The sequence below is a fragment of the Lissotriton helveticus genome, chromosome 7 (assembly GCF_964261635.1).
Source record: "Lissotriton helveticus chromosome 7, aLisHel1.1, whole genome shotgun sequence".
Classification (NCBI taxonomy): domain Eukaryota; kingdom Metazoa; phylum Chordata; class Amphibia; order Caudata; family Salamandridae; genus Lissotriton; species Lissotriton helveticus.
The window spans coordinates 1,956,748,953-1,956,770,241 of NC_136068.1; the positions used below are offsets into that span (position 1 = coordinate 1,956,748,953).

The 21,289-nt window shown below is 55.6% G+C and overlaps 1 protein-coding gene across 2 annotated transcripts in view; it reads left to right on the plus strand.

Annotated features, from left to right (window-relative positions):
• Positions 1 to 21,289, plus strand: part of CASP2 (caspase 2) — a 182,307-nt gene that overhangs the window by 27,778 nt on the left and 133,240 nt on the right. For both annotated transcript variants that reach the window (XM_078655848.1, XM_078655849.1), the window contains exon 4: positions 16,205 to 16,280. In XM_078655848.1, the coding sequence (XP_078511974.1) occupies positions 16,205 to 16,280 (76 nt within the window). The remainder of the gene's footprint in view (positions 1 to 16,204; positions 16,281 to 21,289) is intronic.

Consider the following 21,289-nt stretch of genomic DNA (forward strand, 5'->3'; position numbering starts at 1 on the left):
TAGTGGTGAATTAGTGTAGTGAAATATGAAAGTAATTTGAGTGGTGGATAGGTTAGTCAGGGATTTGTATTCAGAAGGATAGCGGAGGGATAGAAGATGGAAAAAGGTTTGCATTTATATAGCGCTTCTTACCGCTGATGGGTGTTGAAGTGCTTTTTTGGTGAATAGCATACTACTCCGAAACCACAAAGGATTAGTGGTGAATTAGTATGGTAAAATATGAAAGTAACTTGAGTGCTGGATGATATGTTAGTGATGTTAAGCTGTGGGTTGCTCTGAGGGTGTGCTACGCATTGAAAGGGGGGTTCTGGCTGTGCACGACATTCAGTGCAGGAGTTGTGAAATAAATTACTTGATTGCCTTTTTAGTACTGTATAAATATTTTACATATTGCCTCAAAGTTAACGCTGTCTTCTATGTGCCATCACATCCAGGGGGTTGAGCTCAGATTAATTTAGTGACTTTGAGGATCTACTGTGACAAGAAACGTGATTATCATTTGTGGTGGGTGCCTACACCCCTCAACTAATGCCTCAATTTTTACACACATGCATGCAATCAGAAATTTGGTAATCACGTATTAGGAAATATGTGCTAACACCTTTCACTGTCGCTATTTTTTGTATCTCATCGTAGTGGGTTTGTAATTGGAGTTACCATGACCTAAAAAAGGCAGCGATCCCCGCTTCACTGAATGGGCGGCCAGGTGGAGAGGTGTATTTTATTTAGTATCCATACATTTCCCAGTGTCACATGTAAATAATATTATTAATATAAACAATAATTTTTGTGGTGCACAGAGAGAGACAAATACTGGAGTTGATTTATTAAAACACTGAGGCTGTTGAACTTGTACGACAGAAACTGTGTTGTAATCTCTACTCTTTGATGCTGCTTACCTCGATGGCACGTGTCGAGGCAGGTAGATGGGGAAGTTATAGCCTGTGGCTAGTAGCAGCGGAGAGAGGTGGTTGAGGCCTGCTGTTAGTTTATTTGAGTCTGTTTGCAGCACATGACAATACAAATACAACTAAAACTAACAAACATGTACAATAAACAAAGATACCTAAAATAAGCGCAAACAGCCCATTAGATCCACCACAGGCAAAAGTGTAAACGGAATGTAAATATACACGACAGCAACCAGAACGGCTACTTAGAGAACAAGAAAAACATCAAGGTGCAATGGATGAATGAATGAAAGGGATTTATAAAGCTCTGTGAACCCGAAGGAATCAAAGTGCAATGAATGAATGAATGAAAATGGATTTATAAAGCTCTGTGAACCCGAAGGAATCAAAGTGCAATGAATGAATGAATGAAAATGGATTTATAAAGCTCTGTGAACCCGCAGGAATCAAGGCACTATAGTTGCAAGGCAAAAGCAACAATAACCACTCAGCCGGTGTATCGCAAAGCGCAAAATAGATTGAACTGTGGATAATGCAGGGATGATAAGAAAAATCGGTTTAAACCTAACACAATTTAAAAGGAAAAACTTAAACCGATCAGGTTTTAACTGTAATTTGAAAACAGTCTATCAGATTGGTAGAAATTATGAAACTAGTTACTTAACAACATTAGATCTGACGAGGAAGAGTCCTTTTTTACTCTGCCCCTCTAACGTCGGTCATGGTACATCAGTCAACTAAAACTTGTTGGTAGGCTGATTTTCTGAGTGGATAGCGGGCTGTTTTCTCCTTTGTTCGCTTGGGGTTTGTCTCTTGAAAATATTGAACAATAAGACTCAGAATTGTATTCTCTTGTGCTATTCAACAGGTCACAGCCTCCATGTTGGGGTGTGACTGGATACCCTTGGGGGGAGTTGTGCCGCCTTCTCCTAGCAAAGCTGTTAGTTGTCACAGCTCTGCAGGGTAATGATCTGAGGGATGATGATCTGAGGGGTAATGGAGACCAGAACAGCCCTTAGGTGCATAGGGATTGACAAGGAAAAAAACCTTCCTTTCTGTAGTGAGTGAACTTAAAAAAGTACAAAGTGCCCAGTGCAATGTTCACCTCCTCTCGGCTCTTGTCAGGAGACAAGAGCTCTGGATTCTTTGACCGGTTGTGGTTTAAAAAGCTTTGATAAGATGGAATAGATTCCTTCAAGTATGATAGCTGTGCTTGCAAGTAGAGGGGTATTGATGGATATGATTTACAGGCGGGGAAGTAACCAGTGGAGCTAGGAGATGCCCAGGACGATATAGGATGATAACTCAAGGCATGATCAATCATACAGAACAATCATTGACCATCGAAGGGCTGCGACTGATCTATCCGCATCAAAGCTCCAGGCAGCATTGTGAGTGGTGAAGGACACATACCACTCTGTGAGCACATGAGGCTACAGGCCAACACCTGAGCATGGAAATAAACTGACAGGTCTCTGAACATTGAATGATGCAGACAGATCTATGCTTGTCGAAGGCTCCAGACCTATCTATGAACATTGAAGCACACTGACCAATCTATGAGCATCAGAGGCTACATGCCAACCCCTTAGCACCGAAAAATAAAGACAGAACTCTGAACATTGACCAATCCGTGAGCATTGACGGATGAGCATCAATGGCTTCAGGCTGATTGATGAGCACTGACGGATGAGCATCAAAGACTCCAGGCTGATCTATGTCCATCGAAGGATGCTGAGTGATGAGCACTGAATGATGAGCATCAAAGACTCCAGGCTGATCTATGTCCATCGAAGGATGCTTAGTGATGAGCACTGAATGATGAGCATCAAAGGCTCCAGGCTGATCTATGTTCATCGAAAGGATGCTGATCGATGAGCACTGGCGGATGAGCATCAATGGCTCCAGGCTGATCTATGTCCATCGAAGGATGCTGAGTGATGAGCACTGAATGATGAGCATCAAAGGCTTCAGGCTGATCTATGTCCATCGAAGGATGCTGAGTGATGAGCACTGGCGGATGAGCATCAATGGCTCCAGGCTGATCTATGTCCATCGAAGGATGCTGAGTGATGAGCACTGGCGGATGAGCATCAATGGCTCCAGGCTGATCTATGTCCATCGAAGGATGCTGAGTGATGAGCACTGGCGGATGAGCATCAATGGCTCCAGGCTGATCTATGTCCATCGAAGGATGCTGAGTGATGAGCACTGGCGGATGAGCATCAATGGCTCCAGGCTGATCTATGTCCATCGAAGGATGCTGAGTGATGAGCACTGAATGATGAGCATCAATGGCTTCAGGCTGATCTATGTCCATCGAAGGATGCTGAGTGATGAGCACTGAATGATGAGCATCAAAGACTCCAGGCTGATCTATGTCCATCGAAGGATGCTTAGTGATGAGCACTGAATGATGAGCATCAAAGGCTCCAGGCTGATCTATGTTCATCGAAAGGATGCTGATCGATGAGCACTGGCGGATGAGCATCAAAGACTCCAGGCTGATCTATGTCCATCGAAGGATGCTGAGTGATGAGCACTGAATGATGAGCATCAAAGGCTTCAGGCTGATCTATGTCCATCGAAGGATGCTGAGTGATGAGCACTGAATGATGAGCATCAAAGGCTTCAGGCTGATCTATGTCCATCGAAGGATGCTTAGTGATGAGCACTGACTGAAGAGCATCAATGGCCCCAGGCTGATCTATGTCCATCGAAGGATGCTGAGTGATGAGCACTGACTGAAGAGCATCAATGGCTCCAGGCTGATCTATGTCCATCGAAGGATGCTTAGTGATGAGCACTGACTGAAGAGCATCAATGGCTTCAGGCTGATCTATGTCCATCGAAGGATGCTGAGTGATGAGCACTGACTGAAGAGCATCAATGGCCCCAGGCTGATCTATGTCCATCGAAGGATGCTGAGTGATGAGCACTGACTGAAGAGCATCAATGGCCCCAGGCTGATCTATGTCCATCGAAGGATGCTGAGTGATGAGCACTGAATGATGAGCATCAAAGGCCCCAGGCTGATCTATGTTCATCAAAGGATGCTGATCGATGGGCATTGACGGATGAGCATCAATGGCTCCAGGCTGATCTATGTCCATCGAAGAATGCTTAGTGATGAGCACTGACGGATGAGCATCAATGGCTTCAGGCTGATCGATGAGCACTGACGGATGAGCATCAATGGCTTCAGGCTGATCGATGAGCACTGACGGATGAGCATCAATGGCTCCAGGCTGATCTATGTCCATCGAAGAATGCTTAGTGATGAGCACTGACGGATGAGCATCAATGGCTTCAGGCTGATCGATGAGCACTGACGGATGAGCATCAATGGCTTCAGGCTGATCGATGAGCACTGACGGATGAGCATCAATGGCTTCAGGCTGATCGATGAGCACTGACGGATGAGCATCAATGGCTTCAGGCTGATCGATGAGCACTAACGGATGAGCATCAATGGCTCCAGGTTAATCTATGCCCATCGAAGGATGCTGATCGATGGGCATTGACGGATGAGCATCAATGGCTCCAGGCTGATCTATGTCCATCGAAGAATGCTTAGTGATGAGCACTGAATGATGAGCATCAAAGGCTCCAGGCTGATCTATGTTCATCGAAAGGATGCTGATCGATGAGCACTGGCGGATGAGCATCAATGGCTCCAGGCTGATCTATGTCCATCGAAGGATGCTTAGTGATGAGCACTGACGGATGAGCATCAATGGCTTCAGGCTGATCGATGAGCACTGACGGATGAGCATCAATGGCTTCAGGCTGATCGATAGGCACTGACGGATGAGCATCAATGGCTTCAGGCTGATCGATGAGCACCGACTGAGCATCAACTGCTACAGGCTGATCTATGTTCTTTGAAGGATGCTGAGTGATGAGTGCTGACTGATGAGCATGGAGCATGGCCTTTGCATGGAGAGATGTTAGAGTGCTCTGGAGACATAGGGGGCTGTAGCATGGAGAGATGTTAGAGCGCTCATGAGTCATAGGGGCTGTGGGATGGAGAGATGTTGGAGCGCTCTGGAGACATAGGGGGCTGTGGGATGGAGAAATGTTAGAGCGCTCTGAAGACATAGGGGCCTGTGGCATGGAGAGATGTTAGAGCGCTCTGGAGACATAGGGGTCTGGCATGGAGAGATGTTAGAGCGCTCTGGAGACATAGGGGGCTGTAGCATGGGGAGATGTTAGAGCGCTCTGGAGACATAGGTGGCTGTGGCATGGTGAGATGTTGGAGCGCTCTAGAGACATAGGGGGCTGTGGGATGGAGAGATGTTAGAGCTCTGGAGACATAGGTGGCTGTGGCATGGAGAGATGTTAGAGCGCTCTGGAGACATAGGTGGCTGTGGCATGGAGAGATATTAGAGCACTCTGGAGACATAGAGGCCTGTGGGATGGAGAGATGTTAGAGCGCTCTGGAGACATAGGGGCCTGTGGGATGGAGAGATGTTAGAGCGCTCTGGAGACATGGGTGGCTGTGGCATGGAGAGATGTTGGAGCGCTCTGGAGACATAGGGGGTTGTGGGATGGAGAGATGTTGGTGCGCTCTGGAGACATAGGGGGCTGTGGGATGGAGAGATGTTAGAGCGCTCTGGAGACATAGGTGGCTGTGGCATGGAGAGATATTAGAGCGCTCTGGAGACATAGGGGGCTGTGGGATGGAGAGATGTTAGAGCGCTCTGGAGACATAGGTGGCTGTGGCATGGAGAGATGTTAGAGCACTCTGGAGACATAAAGGGCTCTGGGACGGAGAGATGTTAGAGCACTCTGGAGACATAGGGGGCTCTGGGACGGAGAGATGTTAGAGCACTCTGGAGACATAGGGGGCTCTGGGACGGAGAGATGTTAGAGCACTCTGGAGACATAGGGGGCTGTCTCTTGGAGAGATGTTAGAGCACTCTGGAGACAGGGGGCTGTCTCATGGAGAGATGTTAGAGCACTCTGGTGACATAGGGGGCTGTGGGATGGATAGATGTTAGAGCGCTCTGGAGACATAGGGGGCTGTGGGATGGAGAGATGTTAGAGCGCTCTGGAGACATTGGTGGCTGTGGTATGGAGAGGTGTTAGAGCGCTCTGGAGACATAGGGGGCTGTCTCATGGAGCGATGTTAGAGCTCTCTGGAGACATAGGGGACTGTGGCATGGAGAGATGTTAGAGCGCTCTGGAGACATAGGGGTCTGGCATGGAGAGATGTTAGAGCGCTCTGGAGACATAGGGGGCTGTAGCATGGGGAGATGTTAGAGCGCTCTGGAGACATAGGGGGCTGTGGCCTGGAGAGATGTTAGAGCGCTCTGGAGACATAGGGGGCTGTGGCCTGGAGAGATGTTAGAGCGCTCTGGAGACATAGGGGGCTCTGGGACGGAGAGATGTTAGAGCACTCTGGTGACATAGGGGGCTGTCTCATAGAGAGATGTTAGAGCGCTCTGGAGACATAGGGGTCTGGCATGGAGAGATGTTAGAGCGCTCTGGAGACATAGGGGGCTGTAGCATGGGGAGATGTTAGAGCGCTCTGGAGACATAGGGGGCTGTGGCCTGGAGAGATGTTAGAGCGCTCTAGATACATAGGTGGCTGTCTCATGGAGAGATGCTAGAGCACTCTGGTGACATAGGGGACTGTGGCATGGAGAGATGTTAGAGCGCTCTGGAGACATAGGGGTCTGGCATGGAGAGATGTTAGAGCGCTCTAGAGACATAGGTGGCTGTCTCATGGAGAGATGTTAGAGCACTCTGGTGACATAGGGGGCTGTCTCATGGAGAGATGTTAGAGCACTCTGGTGACATAGGGGGCTGTGGCATGGAGAGATGTTAGAGCGCTCTAGAGACATAGGTGGCTGTGGCATGGAGAGATGTTAGAGCTCTCTGGAGACATAGGGGGCTGTGGGATGGAGAGATGTTGGAGCGCTCTGGAGACATAGGGGGCTGTGGGATGGAGAGATGTTAGAGCGCTCTGGAGACATAGGGGGCTGTGGGATGGAGAGATGTTGGAGCGCTCTGGAGACATTGGTGGCTGTGGTATGGGGAGATGTTAGAGCTCTCTGGAGACATAGGGGGCTGTGGGATGGAGAGATGTTGGAGCGCTCTGGAGACAGGGGGCTGTGGGATGGAGAGATGTTAGAGCGCTCTGGAGACATAGGGGGCTGTGGGATGGAGAGATGTTGGAGCGCTCTGGAGACATTGGTGGCTGTGGTATGGAGAGATGTTAGAGCGCTCTGGAGACATAGGGGGCTGTCTCATGGAGAGATGTTAGAGCGCTCTGGAGACATAGGAGGCTGTCTCATGGAGAGATGTTAGAGCGCTCTGGAGACATAGGTGGCTGTGGCATGGAGAGATATTAGAGCTCTCTGGAGACATAGGGGGCTGTGGGATGGAGAGATGTTAGAGCGCTCTGGAGACATAGGTGGCTGTGGCATGGAGAGATATTAGAGCACTCTGGAGACATAGGGGCCTGTGGGATGGAGAGATGTTAGAGCGCTCTGTAGACATAGGGGGCTGTCTCATGGAGAGATGTTAGAGCACTCTGGTGACATAGGGGGCTGTGGCATGGAGAGATGTTAGAGCGCTCTGGAGACATAGGGGGCTGTCTCATGGAGAGATGTTAGAGCGCTCTAGAGACATAGGTGGCTGTCTCATGGAGAGATGTTAGAGCACTCTGGTGACAGGGGGCTGTGGGATGGAGAGATGTTAGAGCACTCTGGTGACATAGGGGGCTGTGGCATGGAGAGATGTTAGAGCGCTCTGGAGACATAGGGGGCTGTCTCATGGAGAGATGTTAGAGCACTCTGGTGACATAGGGGGCTGTGGCATGGAGAGATGTTAGAGCACTCTAGAGACATAGGTGGCTGTGGCATGGAGAGATGTTAGAGAACTCTGGTGACATAGGGGGCTGTGGCATGGGGAGATGTTAGAGCTCTCTGGAGACATAGGGGGCTGTGGGATGGAGAGATGTTGGAGCGCTCTGGAGACATAGGGGGCTGTGGGATGGAGAGATGTTAGAGCGCTCTGGAGACATAGGGGGCTGTGGAATGGAGAGATGTTGGAGCGCTCTGGAGACATTGGTGGCTGTGGTATGGGGAGATGTTAGAGCTCTCTGGAGACATAGGGGGCTGTGGGATGGAGAGATGTTGGAGCGCTCTGGAGACAGGGGGCTGTGGGATGGAGAGATGTTAGAGCGCTCTGGAGACATAGGGGGCTGTGGGATGGAGAGATGTTGGAGCGCTCTGGAGACATTGGTGGCTGTGGTATGGAGAGATGTTAGAGCGCTCTGGAGACATAGGGGGCTGTCTCATGGAGAGATGTTAGAGCGCTCTGGAGACATAGGAGGCTGTCTCATGGAGAGATGTTAGAGCGCTCTGGAGACATAGGTGGCTGTGGCATGGAGAGATATTAGAGCTCTCTGTAGACATAGGGGGCTGTGGGATGGAGAGATGTTAGAGCGCTCTGGAGACATAGGTGGCTGTGGCATGGAGAGATGTTAGAGCGCTCTGGAGACATAGGTGGCTGTGGCATGGAGAGATATTAGAGCACTCTGGAGACATAGGGGCCTGTGGGATGGAGAGATGTTAGAGCGCTCTGTAGACATAGGGGGCTGTCTCATGGAGAGATGTTAGAGCGCTCTGGAGACATAGGGGGCTGTGGGATGGAGAGATGTTGGAGCGCTCTGGAGACAGGGGGCTGTGGCATTTGAGATGTTAGAGCGCTCTGGAGACGGGGCTGCGGCATGGAGAGATGTTAGAGCTCTCTGGAGACATAGGGGCCTGTGGCATGGAGAGATGTTGGAGCGCTCTAGAGCCATAGGGGGCTGTAGGAGGGAGAGATGTTAGAGCGCTCTGGAGACATTGGGGGCTGTGGGATGGAGAGATGTTAGAGCGCTCTGGAGACATAGGTGGCTGTGGCATGGAGAGATGTTAGAGCGCTCTGGAGACATAGGTGGCTGTGGCATGGAGAGATATTAGAGCGCTCTGGAGACATAGGGGGCTGTTGGATGGAGAGATGTTAGAGCGCTCTGGAGACATAGGTGGCTGTGGCATGGAGAGATGTTAGAGCACTCTGGAGACATAAAGGGCTCTGGGACGGAGAGATGTTAGAGCACTCTGGAGACATAGGGGGCTGTCTCATGGAGAGATGTTAGAGCACTCTGGAGACATATGGGGCTCTGGGACGGAGAGATGTTAGAGCACTCTGGAGACATAGGGGGCTCTGGGACGGAGAGATGTTAGAGCACTCTGGAGACATAGGGGGCTGCCTCTTGGAGAGATGTTAGAGCACTCTGGAGACATAGGGGGCTGTCTCGTGGAGAGATGTTAGAGCGCTCTAGAGACATAGGGGGCTGTGGGTTGGAGAGATGTTGGAGCGCTCTGGAGACATAGGGGGCTGTGGGATGGATAGATGTTAGAGCGCTCTAGAGACATAGGGGGCTGTGGGATGGAGAGATGTTAGAGCGCTCTGGAGACATTGGTGGCTGTGGGATGGAGAGATGTTAGAGCGCTCTGGAGACATAGGGGGCTGTCTCATGGAGAGAGGTTAGAGCGCTCTGGAGACATAGGGGGCTGTCTCATGGAGAGATGTTAGAGCTCTCTGGAGACATGGGTGGCTGTGGCATGGAGAGATGTTGGTACGCTCTGGAGACATAGGGGCTGTGGGATGGAGAGATGTTAGAGCGCTCTGGAGACATAGGTGGCTGTCTCATGGAGAGATGTTAGAGCGCTCTGGAGACATAGGTGGCTGTGGCATGGAGAGATATTAGAGCGCTCTGGAGACATAGGGGGCTGTGGGATGGAGAGATGTTAGAGCGCTCTGGAGACATAGGTGGCTGTGGCATGGAGAGATGTTAGAGCACTCTGGAGACATAAAGGGCTCTGGGACGGAGAGATGTTAGAGCACTCTGGAGACATAGGGGGCTGTCTCATGGAGAGATGTTAGAGCACTCTGGAGACATATGGGGCTCTGGGACGGAGAGATGTTAGAGCACTCTGGAGACATAGGGGGCTCTGGGACGGAGAGATGTTAGAGCACTCTGGAGACATAGGGGGCTGTGGGATGGAGAGATGTTAGAGCGCTCTGGAGACATAGGGGGCTGTAGCATGGGGAGATGTTAGAGCGCTCTGGAGACATAGGGGGCTGTGGCCTGGAGAGATGTTAGAGCGCTCTAGATACATAGGTGGCTGTCTCATGGAGAGATGCTAGAGCACTCTGGTGACATAGGGGACTGTGGCATGGAGAGATGTTAGAGCGCTCTGGAGACATAGGGGTCTGGCATGGAGAGATGTTAGAGCGCTCTAGAGACATAGGTGGCTGTCTCATGGAGAGATGTTAGAGCACTCTGGTGACATAGGGGGCTGTCTCATGGAGAGATGTTAGAGCACTCTGGTGACATAGGGGGCTGTGGCATGGAGAGATGTTAGAGTGCTCTAGAGACATAGGTGGCTGTGGCATGGAGAGATGTTAGAGCTCTCTGGAGACATAGGGGGCTGTGGGATGGAGAGATGTTGGAGCGCTCTGGAGACATAGGGGGCTGTGGGATGGAGAGATGTTAGAGCGCTCTGGAGACATAGGGTGCTGTGGGATGGAGAGATGTTGGAGCGCTCTGGAGACATTGGTGGCTGTGGTATGGGGAGATGTTAGAGCTCTCTGGAGACATAGGGGGCTGTGGGATGGAGAGATGTTGGAGCGCTCTGGAGACAGGGGGCTGTGGGATGGAGAGATGTTAGAGCGCTCTGGAGACATAGGGGGCTGTGGGATGGAGAGATGTTGGAGCGCTCTGGAGACATTGGTGGCTGTGGTATGGAGAGATGTTAGAGCGCTCTGGAGACATAGGGGGCTGTCTCATGGAGAGATGTTAGAGCGCTCTGGAGACATAGGAGGCTGTCTCATGGAGAGATGTTAGAGCGCTCTGGAGACATAGGTGGCTGTGGCATGGAGAGATATTAGAGCTCTCTGGAGACATAGGGGGCTGTGGGATGGAGAGATGTTAGAGCGCTCTGGAGACATAGGTGGCTGTGGCATGGAGAGATATTAGAGCACTCTGGAGACATAGGGGCCTGTGGGATGGAGAGATGTTAGAGCGCTCTGTAGACATAGGGGGCTGTCTCATGGAGAGATGTTAGAGCACTCTGGTGACATAGGGGGCTGTGGCATGGAGAGATGTTAGAGCGCTCTGGAGACATAGGGGGCTGTCTCATGGAGAGATGTTAGAGCGCTCTAGAGACATAGGTGGCTGTCTCATGGAGAGATGTTAGAGCACTCTGGTGACATAGGGGGCTGTGGGATGGAGAGATGTTAGAGCACTCTGGTGACATAGGGGGCTGTGGCATGGAGAGATGTTAGAGCGCTCTGGAGACATAGGGGGCTGTCTCATGGAGAGATGTTAGAGCACTCTGGTGACATAGGGGGCTGTGGCATGGAGAGATGTTAGAGCACTCTAGAGACATAGGTGGCTGTGGCATGGAGAGATGTTAGAGAACTCTGGTGACATAGGGGGCTGTGGCATGGGGAGATGTTAGAGCTCTCTGGAGACATAGGGGGCTGTGGGATGGAGAGATGTTGGAGCGCTCTGGAGACATAGGGGGCTGTGGGATGGAGAGATGTTAGAGCGCTCTGGAGACATAGGGGGCTGTGGAATGGAGAGATGTTGGAGCGCTCTGGAGACATTGGTGGCTGTGGTATGGGGAGATGTTAGAGCTCTCTGGAGACATAGGGGGCTGTGGGATGGAGAGATGTTGGAGCGCTCTGGAGACAGGGGGCTGTGGGATGGAGAGATGTTAGAGCGCTCTGGAGACATAGGGGGCTGTGGGATGGAGAGATGTTGGAGCGCTCTGGAGACATTGGTGGCTGTGGTATGGAGAGATGTTAGAGCGCTCTGGAGACATAGGGGGCTGTCTCATGGAGAGATGTTAGAGCGCTCTGGAGACATAGGAGGCTGTCTCATGGAGAGATGTTAGAGCGCTCTGGAGACATAGGTGGCTGTGGCATGGAGAGATATTAGAGCTCTCTGGAGACATAGGGGGCTGTGGGATGGAGAGATGTTAGAGCGCTCTGGAGACATAGGTGGCTGTGGCATGGAGAGATGTTAGAGCGCTCTGGAGACATAGGTGGCTGTGGCATGGAGAGATATTAGAGCACTCTGGAGACATAGGGGCCTGTGGGATGGAGAGATGTTAGAGCGCTCTGTAGACATAGGGGGCTGTCTCATGGAGAGATGTTAGAGCGCTCTGGAGACATAGGGGGCTGTGGGATGGAGAGATGTTGGAGCGCTCTGGAGACAGGGGGCTGTGGCATTTGAGATGTTAGAGCGCTCTGGAGACGGGGCTGCGGCATGGAGAGATGTTAGAGCTCTCTGGAGACATAGGGGCCTGTGGCATGGAGAGATGTTGGAGCGCTCTAGAGACATAGGGGGCTGTAGGAGGGAGAGATGTTAGAGCGCTCTGGAGACATAGGGGGCTGTGGGATGGAGAGATGTTAGAGCGCTCTGGAGACATAGGTGGCTGTGGCATGGAGAGATGTTAGAGCGCTCTGGAGACATAGGTGGCTGTGGCATGGAGAGATATTAGAGCGCTCTGGAGACATAGGGGGCTGTGGGATGGAGAGATGTTAGAGCGCTCTGGAGACATAGGTGGCTGTGGCATGGAGAGATGTTAGAGCACTCTGGAGACATAAAGGGCTCTGGGACGGAGAGATGTTAGAGCACTCTGGAGACATAGGGGGCTGTCTCATGGAGAGATGTTAGAGCACTCTGGAGACATATGGGGCTCTGGGACGGAGAGATGTTAGAGCACTCTGGAGAAATAGGGGGCTCTGGGACGGAGAGATGTTAGAGCACTCTGGAGACATAGGGGGCTGCCTCTTGGAGAGATGTTAGAGCACTCTGGAGACATAGGGGGCTGTCTCGTGGAGAGATGTTAGAGCGCTCTAGAGACATAGGGGGCTGTGGGTTGGAGAGATGTTGGAGCGCTCTGGAGACATAGGGGGCTCTGGGATGGATAGATGTTAGAGCGCTCTAGAGACATAGGGGGCTGTGGGCTGGAGAGATGTTAGAGCGCTCTGGAGACATTGGTGGCTGTGGTATGGAGAGATGTTAGAGCGCTCTGGAGACATAGGGGGCTGTCTCATGGAGAGAGGTTAGAGCGCTCTGGAGACATAGGGGGCTGTCTCATGGAGAGATGTTAGAGCTCTCTGGAGACATGGGTGGCTGTGGCATGGAGAGATGTTGGTACGCTCTGGAGACATAGGGGCTGTGGGATGGAGAGATGTTAGAGCGCTCTGGAGACATAGGTGGCTGTCTCATGGAGAGATGTTAGAGCGCTCTGGAGACATAGGTGGCTGTGGCATGGAGAGATATTAGAGCGCTCTGGAGACATAGGGGGCTGTGGGATGGAGAGATGTTAGAGCGCTCTGGAGACATAGGTGGCTGTGGCATGGAGAGATGTTAGAGCACTCTGGAGACATAAAGGGCTCTGGGACGGAGAGATGTTAGAGCACTCTGGAGACATAGGGGGCTGTCTCATGGAGAGAGGTTAGAGCACTCTGGAGACATATGGGGCTCTGGGACGGAGAGATGTTAGAGCACTCTGGAGACATAGGGGGCTCTGGGACGGAGAGATATTAGAGCACTCTGGAGACATAGGGGGCTGTGGGATGGAGAGATGTTAGAGCGCTCTGGAGACATAGGGGGCTGTGGGATGGAGAGATGTTGGAGCGCTCTAGAGACATAGGGGGCTGTCTCGTGGAGAGATGTTAGAGCACTCTGGTGACATAGGGAGCTGTGGCATGGAGAGATGTTAGAGCGCTCTAGAGACATAGGTGGCTGTGGCATGGAGAGATGTTAGAGCACTCTGATGACATAGGGGTCTGTGGCATGGGGAGATGTTAGAGCTCTCTGGAGACATAGGGGGCTGTGGAATGGAGAGATGTTGGAGCGCTCTGGAGACAGGGGGCTGTGGGATGGAGAGATGTTAGAGCGCTCTGGAGACATAGGGGTCTGGCATGGAGAGATGTTAGAGCGCTCTGGAGACACGGGGCTGTGGCCTGGAGAGATGTTAGAGCGCTCTGGAGACATATGGGGCTCTGGGACGGAGAGATGTTAGAGCACTCTGGAGACATAGGGGGCTCTGGGACGGAGAGATGTTAGAGCACTCTGGAGACATGGGGGCTGTGGCATGGGGAGATGTTGGAGCGCTCTGGAGACATTGGTGGCTGTGGGATGGAGAGATGTTAGAGCGCTCTGGAGACATAGGGGGCTGTGGCATGGGGAGATGTTGGAGCTCTCTGGAGACATAGGGGGCTGTGGGATGGAGAGATGTTAGAGCGCTCTGGTGACATAGGGGGCTGTAGCATGGGGAGATGTTAGAGCGCTCTGGAGACATAGGGGGCTGTCTCATGAAGAGATGTTAGAGCGCTCTGGAGACATAGGTGGCTGTCTCATGGAGAGATGTTAGAGCTCTCTGGAGACATAGGGGCTGTGGCATGGAGAGATGTTAGAGCGGTCTGGAGACAGGGGGCTGTGGCATGGAGAGATGTTAGTGCGCTCTGGAGACGGGGCTGTGGCATGGAGAGATGTTAGAGCGCTCTGGAGACATAAAGGGCTCTGGGACGGAGAGATGTTAGAGCGCTCTGGAGAGGTAGGGGCTGTGGTACTGGTTCCTCTGGAGATGATGGGGCTGTGGTACGGGGTCTCGGGGGTCCATCTTTGTTAACGGGATTTTGAGGGGCTGTGGGGCTCTGAGGGGCTGTGGGGCTCTGAGGGGCTGTGGGGCTCCGTGAGGGGCTGTGGGGCTGTGGGACTCTGAGGGGCTGTAGGACTCTGAGGGGCTGTGGGACTCTGAGGGGATGTGGGACACTGAGGGGCTGTAGGACACTGTGGGGCTGTGGGGCTCTGAGGGGGTTTGGAGTTCTGAGGGGCTGTGGGGCTCCGTGAGGGGCTATGGGGCTCCGTGAGGGGCTGTGGGGCTCCGTGAGGGGCTGTGGGGCTCCGTGAGGGGCTATGGGGCTCCGTGAGGGGCTGTGGGGCTCCGTGAGGGGCTGTGGGGCTCCGTGAGGGGCTGTGGGGCTCCGTGAGGGGCTGTGGGGCTCCGTGAGGGGCTATGGGGCTCCGTGAGGGGCTGTGGGGCTCCGTGAGGGGCTGTGGGGCTCCGTGAGGGGCTGTGGGGCTCTGAGGGGCTGTGGGGCGTCTGAGGGGCTGTGGGGCTCCGTGAGGGGCTATGAGCTCCGTGAGGGGCTGTGGGGCTCCGTGAGGGGCTGTGGGGCTCCGTGAGGGGCTGTGGGGCTCTGAGGGGCTGTGGGGCTCTGAGGGGCTGTGGGGCGTCTGAGGGGCTGTGGGGCTCTGAGGGGCTGTGGGGCTCTGAGGGGCTGTGGGGCGTCTGAGGGGCTGTGGGGCTCCGTGAGGGGCTGTGGGGCTCTGAGGGGCTGTGGGTCTCCGTGAGGGGCTATGGGTCTCCGTGAGGGGCTGTGGGGCTCCGTGAGGGGCTATGGGGCTCCGTGAGGGGCTGTGGGGCTCCGTGAGGGGCTGTGGGGCTCCGTGAGGGGCTATGGGGCTCCGTGAGGGGCTGTGGGGCTCCGTGAGGGGCTGTGGGGCTCCGTGTGGGGCTCTGAGGGGCTGTGGGGCTCTGAGGGGCTGTGGGGCTCCGTGAGGGGCTGTGGGGCTCCGTGAGGGGCTGTGGGGCTCTGAGGGGCTGTGGGGCTCTGAGTGGCTGTGGGGCTCCGTGAGTGGCTGTGGGGCTCCATGAGGGGCTGTGGGGCTCTGAGGGGCTGTGGGGCTCTGAGGGGCTGTGGGACTCTGAGGGGCTGTGGGACTCTGAGGGGCTGTGGGACTCTGAGGGGGTGTGGGGCTCCGTGAGGGGCTGTGGGGCTCCGTGAGGGGCTGTGGGGCTCCGTGAGGGGCTGTGAGGGGCTGTGGGGCTCCGTGAGGGGCTGTGGGGCTCTGAGGGGCTGTGGGGCTCCGTGAGGGGCTGTGGGGCTCCGTGAGGGGCTGTGGGGCTCTGAGGGGCTGTGGGACTCTGAGGGGCTGTGGGGCTCTGAGGGGCTGTGGGGCTCCGTGAGGGGCTGTGGGGCTCCGTGAGGGGCTGTGGGGCTCCGTGAGGGGCTGTGGGGCGTCTGAGGGGCTGTGGGGCTCTGAGGGGCTGTGGGGCTCCGTGAGGGGCTGTGGGGCTCCGTGAGGGGATGTGGGGCTCTGAGGGGCTGTGGGGCTCTGAGGGGCTGTGGGGCTCTGAGGGGCTGTGGGGCTCCGTGAGGGGCTGTGGGGCTCCGTGATTTTTTTTATTCTCCTTTTGTTTCTGCAGCGGAGCAATGACGAGAGCTGCCCCCGTCTCTCCATCCAAGAGACCTACCCATCCGTCAAGAAGATGCGTTGGAGAGGTGAGTGAGACCCTGCGGCGGGGTGAGTGAGACCCTGGGGTGGGGTGAGTGAGACCCTGGGGTCGGGTGAGTGAGAGGCGCAGAGAGGGCTCCTAGTGAGCAGGACCCGTGTGCGTGAGAGGTGCAGAGAGGGCTCCTAGTGAGCAGGACCCGTGTGCGTGAGAGGTGCAGAGAGGGCTCCTAGTGAGCAGGACCCGTGTGCGTGAGAGGCGCAGAACAGAGAGGGCTCCTAGTGAGCAGGAACTGTGCGTGAGAGGCACAGAGAGGGCTCCTAGTGAGCAGAACCCGTGTGCGTGAGAGGCGCAGAGCAGAGAGGGCTTCTAGTGAGCCGGACCCGTGTGCCTGAGAGGCGCAGAGCAGAGAGGGCTCCTAGTGAGCAGGAACCGTGTGCGTGAGAGGTGCAGAGAGGGCTCCTAGTGAGCAGGATCCGTGTGCGTGAGAGGCGCAGAGAGGGCTTCTAGTGAGCAGGAACCGTGTGCGTGAGAGGTGCAGAGAGGGCTCCTAGTGAGCAGGAACCGTGTGCGTGAGAGGCTCAGAGCAGAGAGGGCTCCTAGTGAGCAGGACCCGTGTGCGTGAGAGGCGCAGAGAGGGCTCCTAGTGAGCAGGACCCGTGTGCGTGAGAGGCGCAGAGCAGAGAGGGCTCCTAGTGAGCAGAAGCGTGTGCGTGAGAGGCGCAGAGAGGGCTCCTAGTGAGCAGGAACCGTGTGCGTGAGAGGCACAGAGCAGAGAGGGCTCCTAGTGAGCAGGAACCGTGTGCGTGAGAGGCGCAGAGAGGGCTCCTAGTGAGCAGGATCCGTGTGCGTGAGAGGCGCAGAGAGGGCTCCTAGTGAGCAGGAACCGTGTGCGTGAGAGGCTCAGAGCAGAGAGGGCTCCTAGTGAGCAGAAGCGTGTGCGTAAGAGGCGCAGAGAGGGCTCCTAGTGAGCAGAAGCGTGTGCGTAAGAGGCGCAGAGAGGGCTCCTAGTGAGCAGGAACCGTGTGCGTGAGAGGCACAGAGAGGGCTCCTAGTGAGCAGGACCCGTGTGCGTGAGAGGCACAGAGCAGAGAGGGCTCATAGTGAGCAGGAACCGTGTGCATGAGTCACAGAGAGGGCTCCTAGTGAGCAGGACCCGTGTGCGTGAGAGGCGCAGAGAGGGCTTCTAGTGAGCAGGAACCTCGTGCGTGAGAGGCACAGAGAGGGCTTCTAGTGAGCAGGACCCGTGTGCCTGAGAGGCGCAGAGCAGAGAGGGCTCCTAGTGAGCAAGAACCGTGTGCGTGAGAGGCACAGAGAGGGCTCCTAGTGAGCAGGACCCGTGTGCGTGAGAGGCGCAGAGAGGGCTTCTAGTGAGCAGGAACCTCGTGCGTGAGAGGCACAGAGAGGGCTTCTAGTGAGCAGGACCCGTGTGCCTGAGAGGCGCAGAGCAGAGAGGGCTCCTAGTGAGCAAGAACCGTGTGCGTGAGAGGCACAGAGAGGGCTCCTAGTGAGCAGGACCCGTGTGCGTGAGAGGCGCAGAGAGGGCTCCTAGTGAGCAGGAACCGTGTGCATGAGTCACAGAGAGGGCTCCTAGTGAGCAGGACCCGTGTGCGTGAGAGGCGCAGAGAGGGCTCCTAGTGAGCAGGAACCGTGTGCATGAGGCGCAGAGAGGGCTCCTAGTGAGCAGGAACCGTGTGCGTGAGAGGCACAGAGAGGGCTCCTAGTGAGCAGGACCCGTGTGTGTGAGAGGCGCAGAGAGGGCTCCTAGTGAGCAGGAACTGTGTGCATGAGTCACAGAGAGGGCTCCTAGTGAGCAGGAACCGTGTGCGTGAGAGGCGCAGAGCAGAGAGGGCTCCTAGTGAGCAGGAACCGTGTGCGTGAGAGGCGCAGAGAGGGCTCCTAGTGAGCAGGAACCGTGAGAGGCGCAGAGAGGGCTCCTAGTGAGCAGGACCCGTGTGCGTGAGAGGCGCAGAGCAGAGAGGGCTCCTAGTGAGCAGGAACCATGTGCGTGAGCGGCTCAGAGCAGAGAGGGCTTCTAGTGAGCAGGAACCGTGTGCGTGAGAGGCGCAGAGCAGAGAGGGCTCCTAGTGAGCAGAAGCGTGTGCGTGAGAGGCACAGAGAGGGCTCCTAGTGAGCAGGAACCGTGTGCGTGAGAGGCTCAGAGCAGAGAGGGCTCCTAGTGAGCAGGAACCGTGTGCGTGAGAGGCGCAGAGAGGGCTCCTAGTGAGCAGGATCCGTGTGCGTGAGAGGCGCAGAGAGGGCTCCTAGTGAGCAGGAACCGTGTGCGTGAGAGGCTCAGAGCGGAGAGGGCTCCTAGTGAGCAGGAACCGTGTGCGTGAGAGGCTCAGAGCAGAGAGGGCTCCTAGTGAGCAGAAGCGTGTGCGTAAGAGGCGCAGAGAGGGCTCCTAGTGAGCAGAAGCGTGTGCGTAAGAGGCGCAGAGAGGACTCCTAGTGAGCAGGAACCGTGTGCGTGAGAGGCGCAGAGAGGGCTCCTAGTGAGCAGGAACCTCGTGCGTGAGAGGCACAGAGAGGGCTCCTAGTGAGCAGGAACCGTGTGCGTGAGAGGCTCAGAGCAGAGAGGGCTCCTAGTGAGCAGAAGCGTGTGCGTAAGAGGCGCAGAGAGGGCTCCTAGTGAGCAGAAGCGTGTGCGTAAGAGGCGCAGAGAGGGCTCCTAGTGAGCAGGAACCGTGTGCGTGAGAGGCACAGAGAGGGCTCCTAGTGAGCAGGACCCGTGTGCGTGAGAGGCACAGAGCAGAGAGGGCTCATAGTGAGCAGGAACCGTGTGCATGAGTCACAGAGAGGGCTCCTAGTGAGCAGGACCCGTGTGCGTGAGAGGCGCAGAGAGGGCTTCTAGTGAGCAGGAACCTCGTGCGTGAGAGGCACAGAGAGGGCTTCTAGTGAGCAGGACCCGTGTGCCTGAGAGGCGCAGAGCAGAGAGGGCTCCTAGTGAGCAAGAACCGTGTGCGTGAGAGGCACAGAGAGGGCTCCTAGTGAGCAGGACCCGTGTGCGTGAGAGGCGCAGAGAGGGCTTCTAGTGAGCAGGAACCTCGTGCGTGAGAGGCACAGAGAGGGCTTCTAGTGAGCAGGACCCGTGTGCCTGAGAGGCGCAGAGCAGAGAGGGCTCCTAGTGAGCAAGAACCGTGTGCGTGAGAGGCACAGAGAGGGCTCCTAGTGAGCAGGACCCGTGTGCGTGAGAGGCGCAGAGAGGGCTCCTAGTGAGCAGGAACCGTGTGCATGAGTCACAGAGAGGGCTCCTAGTGAGCAGGACCCGTGTGCGTGAGAGGCGCAGAGAGGGCTCCTAGTGAGCAGGAACCGTGTGCATGAGGCGCAGAGAGGGCTCCTAGTGAGCAGGAACCGTGTGCGTGAGAGGCACAGAGAGGGCTCCTAGTGAGCAGGACCCGTGTGTGTGAGAGGCGCAGAGAGGGCTCCTAGTGAGCAGGAACTGTGTGCATGAGTCACAGAGAGGGCTCCTAGTGAGCAGGAACCGTGTGCGTGAGAGGCGCAGAGCAGAGAGGGCTCCTAGTGAGCAGGAACCGTGTGCGTGAGAGGCGCAGAGAGGGCTCCTAGTGAGCAGGAACCGTGAGAGGCGCAGAGAGGGCTCCTAGTGAGCAGGACCCGTGTGCGTGAGAGGCGCAGAGCAGAGAGGGCTCCTAGTGAGCAGGAACCATGTGCGTGAGCGGCTCAGAGCAGAGAGGGCTTCTAGTGAGCAGGAACCGTGTGCGTGAGAGGCGCAGAGCAGAGAGGGCTCCTAGTGAGCAGAAGCGTGTGCGTGAGAGGCACAGAGAGGGCTCCTAGTGAGCAGGAACCGTGTGCGTGAGAGGCTCAGAGCAGAGAGGGCTCCTAGTGAGCAGGAACCGTGTGCGTGAGAGGCGCAGAGAGGGCTCCTAGTGAGCAGGATCCGTGTGCGTGAGAGGCGCAGAGAGGGCTCCTAGTGAGCAGGAACCGTGTGCGTGAGAGGCTCAGAGCAGAGAGGGCTCCTAGTGAGCAGGAACCGTGTGCGTGAGAGGCTCAGAGCAGAGAGGGCTCCTAGTGAGCAGAAGCGTGTGCGTAAGAGGCGCAGAGAGGGCTCCTAGTGAGCAGAAGCGTGTGCGTAAGAGGCGCAGAGAGGACTCCTAGTGAGCAGGAACCGTGTGCGTGAGAGGCGCAGAGAGGGCTCCTAGTGAGCAGGAACCTCGTGCGTGAGAGGCACAGAGAGGGCTCCTAGTGAGCAGGAACCGTGTGCGTGAGAGGAGCAGAGAGGGCTTCTAGTGAGCAGGAACCGTGTGCATGAGAGGCACAGAGAGGGCTCCTAGTGAGCAGGACCCGTGTGCGTGAGAGGCGCAGAGAGGGCTCCTAGTGAGCAGGAACCGTGTGCATGAGTCAGAGAGGGCTCCTAGTGAGCAGGACCCGTGTGCGTGAGAGGCGCAGAGAGGGCTTCTAGTGAGCAGGAACCTCGTGCGTGAGAGGCACAGAGAGGGCTTCTAGTGAGCAGGACCCGTGTGCCTGAGAGGAGCAGAGAGGGCTCCTAGTGAGCAAGAACTGTGTGCGTGAGAGGCACAGAGAGGGCTCCTAGTGAGCAGGACCCGTGTGCGTGAGAGGCGCAGAGAGGGCTCCTAGTGAGCAGGAACCGTGTGCATGAGTCACAGAGAGGGCTCCTAGTGAGCAGGACCCGTGTGCGTGAGAGGCGCAGAGAGGGCTCCTAGTGAGCAGGAACCGTGTGCGTGAGAGGCACAGAGAGGGCTCCTAGTGAGCAGGAGCCGTGTGCGTGAGAGGCGCAGAGAGGGCTCCTAGTGAGCAGGACCCGTGTGCGTGAGAGGCACAGAGAGGGCTCCTAGTGAGCAGGAACCGTGTGCGTGAGAGGCACAGAGAGGGCTCCTAGTGAGCAGGACCCGTGTGCGTGAGAGGCGCAGAGAGGGCTCCTAGTGAGCAGGAACCGTGTGCATGAGGCGCAGAGAGGGCTCCTAGTGAGCAGGAACCGTGTGCGTGAGAGGCACAGAGAGGGCTCCTAGTGAGCAGGACCCGTGTGCGTGAGAGGCGCAGAGAGGGCTCCTAGTGAGCAGGAACCGTGTGCATGAGTCA